This window comes from Phodopus roborovskii, unplaced genomic scaffold (genome assembly GCF_943737965.1).
Source record: "Phodopus roborovskii unplaced genomic scaffold, PHOROB, whole genome shotgun sequence".
NCBI classification, from domain to species: domain Eukaryota; kingdom Metazoa; phylum Chordata; class Mammalia; order Rodentia; family Cricetidae; genus Phodopus; species Phodopus roborovskii.
In genome coordinates, this window is record NW_026125235.1 from 305534 (window position 1) to 319203 (window position 13670).

General features: G+C 31.6%; 1 protein-coding gene across 1 annotated transcript; it reads left to right on the plus strand.

The window, feature by feature from the left end:
• Window positions 1-1239: 1239 nt before the first annotated feature.
• LOC127227419 (vomeronasal type-2 receptor 116) lies at window positions 1240-11956 on the plus strand. The gene is made up of 6 exons (XM_051191728.1): window positions 1240-1439; window positions 6243-6522; window positions 6920-7726; window positions 8431-8658; window positions 9079-9202; window positions 11037-11956. The coding sequence occupies exons 1-6, from the start codon at window positions 1243-1245 to the stop codon at window positions 11954-11956; spliced, it is 2556 nt and encodes an 851-aa protein (XP_051047685.1). The 5' UTR covers window positions 1240-1242.
• The last annotated feature ends 1714 nt before the right edge of the window (window positions 11957-13670 follow it).

Genomic DNA, 13670 nt, shown 5'->3' on the forward strand with positions numbered 1-13670 from the left:
TATTTTATTATATTGCTACCACCAAAGCCTATTTGTTTCCTGGTTAGAGATAGAAATGGGACAGATCTGGTGCAAGAGTAGGTGTGAAGGAAATTGGAATAGTTCATGATAGAAAACCATAATCAAGATACATTTTGTGAAAAATGAGTTGTATTCAATAAGAAAAAATAAAACAAACCAAAAAAAGTACCAATCAATCAATTAGCCAGTCAGTCATTCAGTCAGTCAGTCAGCCAATCAATCCATAAGGAAAAGAAATAAAACAAAGTTCTATACTATTTTGGTCAGATGGAAATTACTCAAAAATTATGGAGTCAATTATAGATAGCACACTATTAAAATAAAATAATAAATAATGAGGATAACCAATTTTGCAGACATAGGATGTTCAATCAGTAGTTGTCAATCAAACTGAGCTGAGGTACAGATTGTGAATAGAAAATTAAAATATAGCTTAGATTCTACTTGTATATTGAGGTACTAATGGGTATTTTTTTATCTCAGGAAGATGAAAGGTTCTCTATTTAAATACTGCAACTATGGGAGAGTTTATGCTAAATGAAGCCACTCAGTAGTGGTGGTGGCCATGGTGGTGCTAGTGTGGGGTGTGTGTGTTTGTGTGTGTGTGTGTGTGTGTGTGTGTGTGTGTGTGTGTGTGTTTGGGGGTTATATGGAAGTACATACTGTGTGGATGTCTGCAAACCAAATATGTAATGATGCATCCCATATCAAAACCATGCACAGGCTTAACACCTGTATGTCTGTAATAAGTTCTGTCTAGAATGTTCTGTGTTTCATGATTCCACATCAAACTTGGTTTGGAATATCTATTGCAATGGGCTGCAAATGTTTTACACATTGATTAGAAAAGCAGTTTTGTGAAATTGGCTTATTACTTAATTTCCTCAGGAGTAATCTAGCCTGGGGCCTTCATAAACACAAATGTGAAATGAAATCACAGGAATGTAGAAAGGAAGATGATCCTTAATATAATTACTGAAGTTTTCCTGCACCTGGGCATAAAACACAGATACAGAGCCCATGGACTGAGAATGCTTAAGATTTCTCTAGAGAGCTAGAAGCTAAGAAGAAAAGTACTGGGAAACCTAAATGCACTCATAAGTGACTACATCCATAAAAAGAGACACACATGTATGTACAGGCACATTTGAAAAGTAGTTTTGTGTTTATCTCTGCTTGTTACAACGTTACCAGGGTTCCACTCTTGGTAACATTATAAAAATGCTCAATTTTACACTTTTCTTCTTTGTCCTGGGGCTTTCCTTCATCTTCTGCAGTTTGGCTGGTCCTAGGTGCTTAGTGAGAAAAAAAGACATGGGATCCTGGGCTAATGATAAAGATATTGATTGTTTTTTTTATATTTACACAAAGCATGGTCACATGAAGAATGAAGATTTCAATAGAACTCTAGATAAGAAGTAAGTGCATTTAATTTATTTATTTTTGACTGGTTATCAATGTAAAAAACTATATAGAAGTCCTATATATAGGCCAACCATCATTCTTCACGTTTTCTGTCTGTTTTTCCATACTTTACTATGTAGGAAATAACAAATATTATTTTGTTTTATACTTACTCTTTTTCTATTTCTGGTGATTTATGATTTACCTCATTCATCGTTCTAAAGTCATAATTTTCTACCTTTCTCCTAGAGGAATGTATTTAATAATGGCAATTACCACTAGATGTTGTAAAATGAAGTTCTGAGAAACAAAATCCAAAAGCATTGCCATCAGTTCTTCTCCTTGAGGTTGAGTCAAGTTTTCTGTCTGTGGTCTGCTAGTGTTTCTTCCATCATGATCAAATGTGCTTTCCCTATGAAGAGAGGTTTATGGTATTTATGCTCAGATTCATGGGTACATTTCTCAATAGAATACTTCACTTTATTCAAATGTTGTTTAAGTCACCATTTCATAATCACAGTGCTGAATGACTCCTGCAACTGAAATCAAGTATAGAACATAAAAGCCATTCACAGTGGTAATTTTTTCTTTACATTAAGTGTTTCATTTGATCAGATTACAGACATGTCCTTTTTTATTGACAATGCAGTTAGTTGTTTGTTTTTAAATTTATAAATTACCCATGTATAATAGCAATCTATATAATTTCAGCATACAATTTGTGTACCTGTAAAAAGAGTATATGTTACCATAAACAGTGACTTCATATTTTACTTCCAAAATGCTAGAACCAAAGCTGTTACCTGTAGCACCCGCCACCATTTGAAAGAGTGCTATTAAACTCACAAATTTGATCACTTTTTTCACCATCAATTTCATATTTTGCTTTCATGATTTTCTTCTCCAGAACTTTGTTTTCTGGCAATTATTACACATTTTCTTCTCAGTTCCTTTTTCCTTAATTATTGAGTGTGTGTTTATATACTGTGTGAATATGTGTACTGGTTTTGATCATCGGTTTGGGAAATTGTGGCAATTTCTTCTCTTGGATGCTAAGCAAATTGTTACAAATAACACTCTAAATATCTGTTAAATGAACACTGTGGAAGATGGTCATTGCACTACCTGTAAGTAATGTTTTATCATTATAGACTAAAGTTATGTTCATTTATTAATAGCATGTGGATGAATGCAAATCCATAGCAGAGGACGAAGTCTTGGAATGTGGAGTAGGTGAGAGAATTTTTCAAAAAGTTTAAGAAAATAATTAAAACTTACAGTGAAACTGTTTTTAGGTGTAGAACATAAACACAGGGATGAAGGAAAAAAGAGGAATGAAACTATACAATGGTACTTTTATGTTATACAGAGAAAGCTCATTTCACAGTGAAATGGAAGAGATGAACAAGGTGTTCAAAATATCAAAACATATGAACAACATCTGTGGGGCTTTAGTAGTTTTAATGAGATTTTTTTTCTCAAATTAAACAATGATATGTTATATACCTAATTTACAGGTTCAGTGTTCTGGAAATTGTAGAGAAACTTTATGGGAGTAGAAGTAGAAACATTTGCTATTCATATTTTTATTGATAGTTAAGTCTTACCAGCTTATGGCTATGGTCATTGTTGATGGTATATCTCTCTAAATAACAATGGAATACTTCTAAAGGTAAGAAACAAATCATGTAGTCATAAAGGCAACAGAGGTAAAAACTGACTGTATGGTATCAATCATTTCCTTGATTTTTTTCCATATGTTAATGTACATTTTTGGATGGAAGGGGGATTCAAGGGGCATGGGAGGGATAGAGGGAAATGAAACTGGGATCAATATGTAAAATAAGAAAAATAATAAATATGTATATTTAAAAACATTAAAAATAAAAACAAAAGTTGGAGCTTTTAATTTAAAACTCTTCTAAGAATATGTTTATTTTATAAAATATCATAGAAGAATTTTGCAAAACCTGTATCATTTCTGTATATATATTATGCCAACATATAGTCTGTATGGTCATTTTCTTACTGGTATTGAGATACTTCTATCATTATTAACAACATAATATAATCATTGACAGAAAATGAAGTTGTAGAAAAATGTTAGTGAAAAATGACTACATTTTCTGTTTTGAAAATGAATTGAGATCTAATTTTATAATGAAGGAAAAAAATGTTCAATTCTGAAACACAGCTATAATACAGATAATATATATATATGTATGTATGTATGTATGTATATATATATGTATGTATGTGTGTGTGTGTGTATTATATCTTGTTGGAAATATTTTTGTATTATCCCTAAATACTTACTAATACTATTTAAAGTTTTGGGTAGAGAACCCTAAACCCTACCTACTTAATTTAAAACATTTCCACCATTCTAACTTTTAGGATTAATAATTACCTGTTACTTTATAACATTCTGTTTTATTTTATGGCTTTCATTTTCAAAGCTTACATACCAACTGGAAAAAGCATTTGTATTTTGTCTATAAATAAATGTCCCTGTGATTAATGTTTTCATAAACATAATTAAGTGTGGTCTATGTAGATATGCAATAAACCTCATCAAAGTTTGTTTTCACAGGCCTTGTTGAACATTACAAATTAATATTGTGACAAGTTAGAGTATATACATGAAACAACTGGTATAAGTTCTGAATTTGATTTGAAAAATTTATTTAATATGCTATATTAATATTGTGCATTCACAGTTTTCATAAACACAGTACTTCAGAAGGATTGTTGTTCTACCCAGTTCCTGCCCAGGTTATTACAAATCTGAGTTGTGTTAGCATTTCTTTGTGTGTGTTATAACAAATCAGAACTCACAGGTGCCCATTCCTGTAATGACTTACTTAACCAATGACTAAGCAATGGCCTTTTTGTGGCTTTAGTTATTCACTAAAACAGATACTTTCAATGATTCATGAAAGAAAGGGTAGTTTATTGTATACATTTGATTTCTTTATATTTCTAGAATTACTAGAGCTTGTATTTGAGGTCACTAAACTTCTTGCATACTGATGAGCCAAACTTCAGGTTGGCACTGTTTTTATGAGGCATCCTTGATATGGGGATATGTTTTTTTGTTGTGTGTTTATTCTATTTGTATTGCAGAATCACATTTTTTTCTGATATTTTCTCTTTTTCTTATCAAAGACAAGATGTAAATACTTTTGGCCAGTGCTTTCTCCCAATCAAACTGTATTCATATCAAGTTAAAACTCCACAAATGTGAGCATCATACAACTGTCATGTTTTTAAGCTAATGGCATTAGGTACATTTGTTTTGATAATTGGTTAGCAGTTTGATATAATGTATTTTGATGACAATTGTTCCCCTCCTTCAGGTCTTTTTTTAAAACATCAATCATAATTTGAGCTTACTTTAAACCCTTGTACATGTTTATCCACTGAAAAATGAAACTCTTGTTTTTAAGAATTTATTAATGTACATTATTGGACCATTTTGACAATGTTTTCTATGGATATGAGTCTAGATTATTTATTTATTTCTTGTATAGATATAGGGTTTACACAGCATAGCAAATATATGACTTTGAATAAAGCAAGAGAATCCTACAAAAATACTGATGAGTGGAACTAAATATAAATATAAAATGAAGATTATAAAATTGTTGAGGACCAATAGAAATTCTGAAATTAATGGATTTTTCTTTGGTTTTAATAAATTGGTAGAAACAAATTTTGCTCTTGAAAATAAACAGAACCTTGAAATTCGATAATATCACATCATATTCATTCTTTGGTGTGTTGAAGAAGAAATAATCTCCAGTAAACTCCAGCTCTTCTACAGGTTAAAATGAAAAGCCAAAACTTAATTATATTAAAAAATGTGAAATAATAATGATGTCATGTGAATACCACTAAGTAATCACAAATACTATATATTGATACCTTTAAATATGAAATGAGTGTATAATAAGAGTTCAAGGAAATTGAACATTGAATCCTTAAAAACAAGTGTAAATTATGAAACTTTATTTGGACCCCTAAAATCTTTTCAATTTAATACTTTAATTTCCCAGCATAGTTAATGACAGTGCTTTAACTGGAAAATTCAAATATAACCTGGAGATATGACCATCCAGCAATAAAATCCATCATGAGAAAACAATGCAGTTTTATTTTAAATCAGAAATCTAGGGCCATGAATTAGATGTTCAGATGAATGAATAAAAGTGAATTGGATAATCAAATAATCAAAGCGACCACGTGTCAAAAAGAAGACTCAGTTCTTCTAATACATCATCACTGTTATAATAAAAAGTATATCACCAAACATTATACAGCATCAAAATGAATGGAAGAAGACAAGGGTGCATAAAGTAGAGAGAAAGATTAAAAATGATTATGCTGTCTGCATTACTTATGGATTTAAAAGTTTTTCAGAGCTGTGGATATAGACAGATATATTTGGCTACCCATTCCCTGTATTTGTAACTGAGTCATGGAGTTGGCTCTTGCTGCTTCTGTATAAAACTGCCTCACTAACCAAGTAAAAGACAATATCTACCTATTTTCCATATGTACTATGCATTAGAATTCTAAAATTAAAAATGAACAAATTCAATATCTTCTAGGATCTGCTTCTCATCAAAAGGAATAAAACTGTATGAAAGTTCAAAATCAAAGTATCCCATATGAGTGAGCTCTACCTCAAAATCTTTTTAATTAACATAACTTGATTGAGGCTATCTTACATTCTCATACAGCACAGTAACAGGACTTGTCTTTCTTTAGCAGGGGTCTCTTTGGTTTCAATGGTCTCTTTGTTTTCTTTTCAGAATGACAACCAAGAATATCCACTTGATTTTGTGTCTTTATTTTGCCCTTGAAGATATCAACAAGAACCCACATATTCTGCCCAACATTTCTCTACTAGTAAAAGTCGAATGCAGCCTAATGGATGATTGGAGAAAGAATAGTCTATCCACAAAAATAGGTGAATTTCTTCCTAATTATTACTGTCTAAATCAGAGAAGATATTTAATCGTTCTTACAGGACCAATCTGGCTATCATCTGTTATGCTTGGACCACTTCTGTACATCATCAACAGACCAGAGGTAACGTAGCATAGATTGTTTTTTTTTTTTTTTTTTAATGAAAAAAAATCATTCCCTTCATTCTGGTTTTCATACCAATGTAGACTTAAAGAAAAAAATGGATTTATGCTTAATTTGATACATATAATTCAAAGAATATATACTCAATATAGAGGATCATACAACTAATTTACCATAAATAGACTTGAAGAAGTGCAGACATTTGAAGTGTTTTACTAGAAAAGTAAGTTCATTTGTGCTTTAATACATATTCACAATAAGTTACATATGACTTAATAATTAGATGAAAATCCACATGCCCCAATACACCTAACTTCCAATGAGTTCAACTGGTTTTAGACTGATCATTATGAAATATACTTTGTTCAATGCATTGATTATATTCTTTGGTATTCAGCTTTACTATGGACCATTCCATCCTCTCCTGAGCAGCCATGAACAGTTTCCAAATCTATACCAGATGGCTCCTAAGGGCACGTCTCTGGCTTTGGCTATGGTGTCCTTCGTGGTCCATTTCAGCTGGAACTGGGTGGGAGTGATCATTTCAGATGATGACCTAGGACTTGAATTTCTCCTGGAATTGAGAAAAGAGGTGCGAAGAATCAGTGTGTGCTTAGCCTTTGTGCATATTATCGTGGAGGACAAAATATTATTCCAAAAAAATGCAAACATCTATTATAATGAGATCACAATGTCATCAGCAAAGGTTGTTATCATTCATGGAGACAAAGACTCTCATCTACAACTCAACCTTAGACTCTACAAATTAGCAAACCTTCAGAGAATCTGGGTCACTACCTTACAGTGGGACTTGATCACACATAATGACAGATTTCTTCTTAATTCCTTTTACGGGACCTTTACATTTTTAAATCACCATTCTGAATTATCTGGTTTTAAAACATTTATCAATAAAGCAATCCCTTCCAAGTACACAAATTGTATTTCCCTTTCAACATTATCTTGGATATATTTTAATTGTTCCTTGTCATCTTTGCATTGTGAGAATATGAAGAATTGTTCAACAGAAACCCTATTTCACTGGTTATTCCAACACAGTTTTGAAATATCAGTGGGTAGCACAGGTTATGTTCTTTACAATACTGTGCATGCTGTGGCACATGCACTACATAAGATGTTGTTGCAAGAAGTAAATATATGGCCAAAAAATTCAGGGAAAATCATGGAATTTGATCCTTGGAAGGTAATATATATTTTGATGAAGATAATTCATTATCATAAATATAATTTTCTTAATGGAAAACATGATTTTCCAAAAATTCCAGGGTCATTTCTACCAAACATATCATTTTTGTACCCTCTTACTGAATATCATGTGAATGCTATTATTGATATAGACTCTAATCCAGGAAACAGTGACACACAAATTTTTTATGATTTAAGCCAATAACATTTCCCATAATGTTTCTACCCCATATACATCTTAAATTTGAAATGTCTGAAACACAAAGTGGTGATTCTCATGAATATCTGAAAGCCCTGAGAAAGCTGACTTGCTTTTTTAAGTGATTGAAACATTTGTGAACAATTAAGTAAATAGGTACTAAGTGAAAGCAAATAATTCTTCCATATTTTTAACATATAGAGGACCTCAGATCTTAGCTGATTATGAGGTAGCATTTAGAGGACTTAAGTGGATAATGTCTAATAACTCCATTGGAATATTATTCAGGTGTGCAAGTGTAAGAGAATTAACATCAGTGAGAAAGTGGTATTTCCAAAACATAAAGTTGTTCCACATTTGTAGATTTTTTTCATCTAATGTAGAAGCACTAGATATTATCTCACATTTCTTGATAGGATAATGAAAATTAGAGGCAATCTAATTTCTATATAGGTGCTCTAGATACATAGGAAGAAATAAAACTAAAATAATAAATGTTTCAGATGGTCCATTTCCTGAAGAACATACAATTTATAAACCCTGTGGGAGACGAAGTAAACATGAATCAGAAAGAAAACCAGGATGTGGAATATGACATTGGCTACATCATGGAGTTTTTGCCACATATTGGATTCATGCTGAAAATAGGCAAATTTTCCAAACATTTGCCACGTGGTCAACAATTGTATGTTTCTGAAGAGATGATAGAATGGAATATAAACCTCAGGCAGGTGTGGGAAATAATTCTAAAACTCTACATGCACCATAAATACTAAAAATCTCAAGACTTACTTGAGCATCCGAGTTAGAGGATTTCACATATAGTCACTAACTCATATCCTATATTCATGTGACAATATATTTTTTCAGTAGCATAAATTTTCATACATATATATATATACTTTTATATATGTATCTATAGATATACATTATATAGTATAAACACACATGTATAATACATTCTCACTACAAAAAAATCACAATACATCATTAATATGTAATAATAAAATGAATAAATAGTACATTTTTATTTGCAGTATTATGTAAAATAATGTTTTGTAGGAATGCAGTGTTCTAATTCAATAGTCACTGTAACTATTCCCAAGTATGTAAACATTTTTCTTTATAGTTCCTTTTACGATTTTTCTCAGATTTCACCATCCATATGCAGTATGCCATGCACTCCAGGATTCAGAAAATCCCCTCAGTCAGGGAAAGCAGTCTGCTGTTTTGATTGTACCCCTTGCCCAGAGAATGAAATTTCCAACATGACAGGTAATTATATAGAATAGCAAAAGCTTCATCAGATTAATTAATTTCTGTAATTTTTGCATGAATCTCAGTGATGTCTTAAGTAAATTTATGAGAAAAATCTCATCATATAATTAAAAAATCCATATTCTTCTCTATAAATTACACAAGAAGCATCCTGAAATACTATTGAATCATTGAGTAGCAATTATTCACAAAATAGTTTCTTTTGTAAACTTTAGAGCAAAACATCACTATAACATTTATTGTTTGCTTGGAATTCACTTTTACATGATACATCTACATTTCATCTTGCTTAAGACTTGGGAGGTTCACATCCTTATTTTCATTTACCCTATGAGATTTGTGATAAGTTGTAGATACAATCAAACACTGCATCTTGCTTGAGAAGCATATGCTTTTCAGTGTATCTTATGGTAGAAAATTCTGTCATTTTTAGGTTGTACTTTCATTTGCAACATTGCTCACATATTTGTTAGTGGACTTATGGGTAATATAATAGATAACTAAAAGATGGAAGTATATGCTTTGCAAGTGATGACACATACATATATGAAAATTTATTGTTTAATAGCAGACCAGACATGAATCACTTTTTACAATTTTAACATAATAAATGTGGAGATTCATGAAGTGTTCACAAACAAATTAATTCTAGTCAAATATTAAACACATTTTTCAGGAAACAAAGTGAATAATATGGGAGGGAAGTTGCATGGAATACTTAATAGAAAATATATTGTTAAATTAATATTTTAAATATATTAACTTTTGAATATTTGAATAAAAAAATAATGAACCAATAATTTTAAATTTTGGTAGCTGCTTATGTGGATTTTAAAAATTTGAAGATAAAACTATTTTATAACTAACAGTTATAAAGTGAATAGAAAAGTTAAAAAAGATGAATAATGTTGCCCAACAGTTTAGATAACATCACATATTAAAATAAGAGAGAACATGAGTAATTGATAAGGAATGTAGAGTCATGAATATAAAGACTCATTACAGTAATATGATTATTTTCAAGTATGATCTGTTGTATCCATTCATTTGAAAACAGTTGAAGATATGATATTATTAATTACCAGATTTGTAGGAAGTAAACTCTTCCCTCTTTCGTTTATGTGTCTTATCTATGTTTTTAAATATAGAAAAACATCACTTTCATGCTGTTTCTCAATAAAAACATTTTATTGAGAATATGGAAATTCCAGTATTAGAGAAGTTAGTAAAACTAGTAGGTACTGGTTCTTACTAAATATCATGTGTTAAATAAAACTTCATAATAACATGTAGAGACTTTGGGTGGTAAAAGGTTCATGAAGCCTCTGTTTTTGCTAACATTACCGATGAAGGCTTTTAAGTAATATATGAGATTCATTATATTCAATATAAAAGACCTGCATAAGGACACTTGCATGTGATCTCTGTCTTGTAGCTGATAGACAGACCAAAATACAAAAGAAAACCAGCTGTTTTATGTTCTTGTATTTCATAGGCTACAGAAACATTAAAAATAAATATGTTTTTATATCCACTAACACATTTTGTCATAGACACATGAATATACTGTGACAGGCTAATCAATTCTAGTAAGCAAATGAAGGTGTTTTAAATATGGATGATAAATATAAATTGTATATTTGCATAATTATGCATGAAGATTATAGAATTTGACATTGCTATTAATTCTTAAACAAAACTCAAATTTAACTTTCCATCCAGAACAATGGATAAAGCAAATTTGACAAAGAATTTCTAAAATATTAAAATATTATGTCTTTTGAATAACCAAGAAATATTTAACATAATGATACATTGCTTCCTGTATTAGACATGAATCACTGTGTGAAATGCTCAGATGATCAATATGCCAACCTTGGAAGAAATCACTGTCTCAGAAAAGTTGTGACATTCCTGAGTTACGAAGACCCTTTGGGAATGTCTCTAGCCTGTTTGGCTTTATTTTTCTCTGTTCTCACAGCTATTGTACTTGGTGTCTTTCTGAAGCACAAGGACACTCCCACAGTCAAGGCCAATAACCGGGCTCTCAGCTATGTTCTACTTATCTCCCTCATTTGTTCCTTTCTTTGTTCTTTGCTCTTCATTGGCCATCCCAATATAATCACATGCATTTTGCAGCAGACCATATTTGCAGTAGTATTCACTGTAGCTGCTTCTACTGTCTTGGCCAAAACAGTTACAGTAGTACTGGCCTTCAAGATTACTACTCCGGGTAGAAGGATGAGGAAGCTTCTGGTGTCAGGGGCACCTAACTTCATCATTCCAATTTGCACCATGATTCAACTGATACTATGTGGGATCTGGCTTGGAATTTCTCCTCCATTTGTTGAGGCTGATATGTATATTGAAAAAGGATACATTTTGATTATCTGTAACAAAGGTTCAATTATTATATTCTATTGTGTTCTGGGATACTTGGGCTTCATTGCCATGGGAAGTTTCACTGTAGCTTTTCTTGCCAGAAATCTACCTGACACATTCAATGAAGCTAAATTCCTCACATTCAGCATGTTTGTGTTCTGTAGTGTTTGGATTACATTCCTCCCTGTCTACCATAGCACCAAGGGGAAGGCAATGGTGGCTGTGGAGGTTTTCTGTATCTTGGCCTCCAGTGCAGGCCTGCTTTTTTGCATTTTTGTTCCAAAGTGCTTCATTATTTTGTTAAGACCCAAGAAGAATTCCTTTGAACAGTTCAGAAATATGCATTTTAAAATTGAAAGTACTCATTGAGTTTTACTAATAATTTTTGTAGACAATGGTTTACAAAAACAATTTACTGATACTTATCACCTAATTTATGATAAAATATGTAATTAATATCCTGAGAAAACGTAAAATATACACTGTGTTAGATTTCTAAAATTGACCTAGACCAGATCAAGCTTTGTTATCAGACAGTTCTTTATATATAATGTTGGTTTACATCTACATTTCTTTGTTTGTAGTTTAGTAATTTAATTACTGCATTAGTCTGCATTTTATTAGTTAACATCTAATGTCACCTTTTTAGTATAAATTATGTGTTATAATTGTGTTCCATAATAAATAATTACAGTGGGTGAGTACATGAGTATGTTTTTATATAGGATAAAGAAGTATCTACACAAAACTAATTCAGTCTTTTTTGGCCCCAGTAGTTTGCATTTACAGGACATACAAATATATATATATATATATATATATATTTGTAAGAAATACATTAAAAAAGAAGATGCTATCAACTTGAGTATTTAGTATGGCAGGGGAGAGAAGGAGGGAATCTGGAAAAAGCTAAATGTAGAGAAAAGGACAGGGAAAACTGAAGTTATTCTACTTCAATGAAAATAATTTTGGTTGTAGTATTTGAGGTAGAGTTTCTCTAAATAGCACTGTCTATCCTGGAATTCACACTGTAGACCAGGATTGCTTTGAACTCAGAGACTTGAATGCCTCTGTCTCTGAAGTGCTGAAATTAAAATTAAAGGCATATACAACCACTGCTTTGCAAAATAAATAAATAAAATAAAATTAAAACACAAACCCACATTCACCTTGCTGTCTAACCTAGAAATTATGCTGTTTCAGAAGTCATTCTTCCATAACAACCTGAGTCTAAATGAAGAGTCAAGTTGTCCTAGTAACCACAATATTTACAAATGAAATTCAGAAATCATGAGAAAATAAATGCTGGTTCAGTAAGTTATCATATTATTTTCATGGTATCATGTAAAACATTACATTAGGAAGCATAAACTTTGAAAATATTTTCCTACATTAATTTGAATTTTTATTGAAAATAGAATCTTTTTCATACAATAAACTCTCATTATATTTTTTCCTCATTCTGTTTCTCCCTACTCACCCTTACTTCCAGATAGACTCCCTTATATCTCTCTATAGAATGTAATTGGTTTCCAAGAGATAACATCCAAATATTACAAAATAAACTATAATAAGGTGGAGCAAATAGTATGATATAGAATCTGAACAAGAAAACCAACATGAGGAAAAGCCTTCTAAGAGCAGACATAAGAGGCAGAGACACATTCAGTCCCACAAAAAGGAGTCTTTTAACCTACAAACAGTCCTGCCACAAAAATATATTATGCAACTGTGGCATAAAGTATGTGAAAATAATAAGCCAGTGTCTGACTTGGCCAAGGTCCACTCCATGAAAAGGAAACCACACCAGACACTGTTTGGGAAACCAAGAACCTGATACTATATAGCCAATAGATGAAGGATAAAACAAATCATTACTAGTTGAAAAAAACAAACAAAACAAACAAACAAACAAACAAAAAAAAACAAAGCAAAACAACAACAAAAACACCAAAATGTATCTGGAGCTTTCCCTCACCCGACCCTTGGGCTCCTTCACCTGTCTTCTGCTTGAGATGAGTCTGGGACCCAGACCAGGCTGAATCCCCCCACACCCTTTCATTGGAACTTCCTGGTTCAGCTC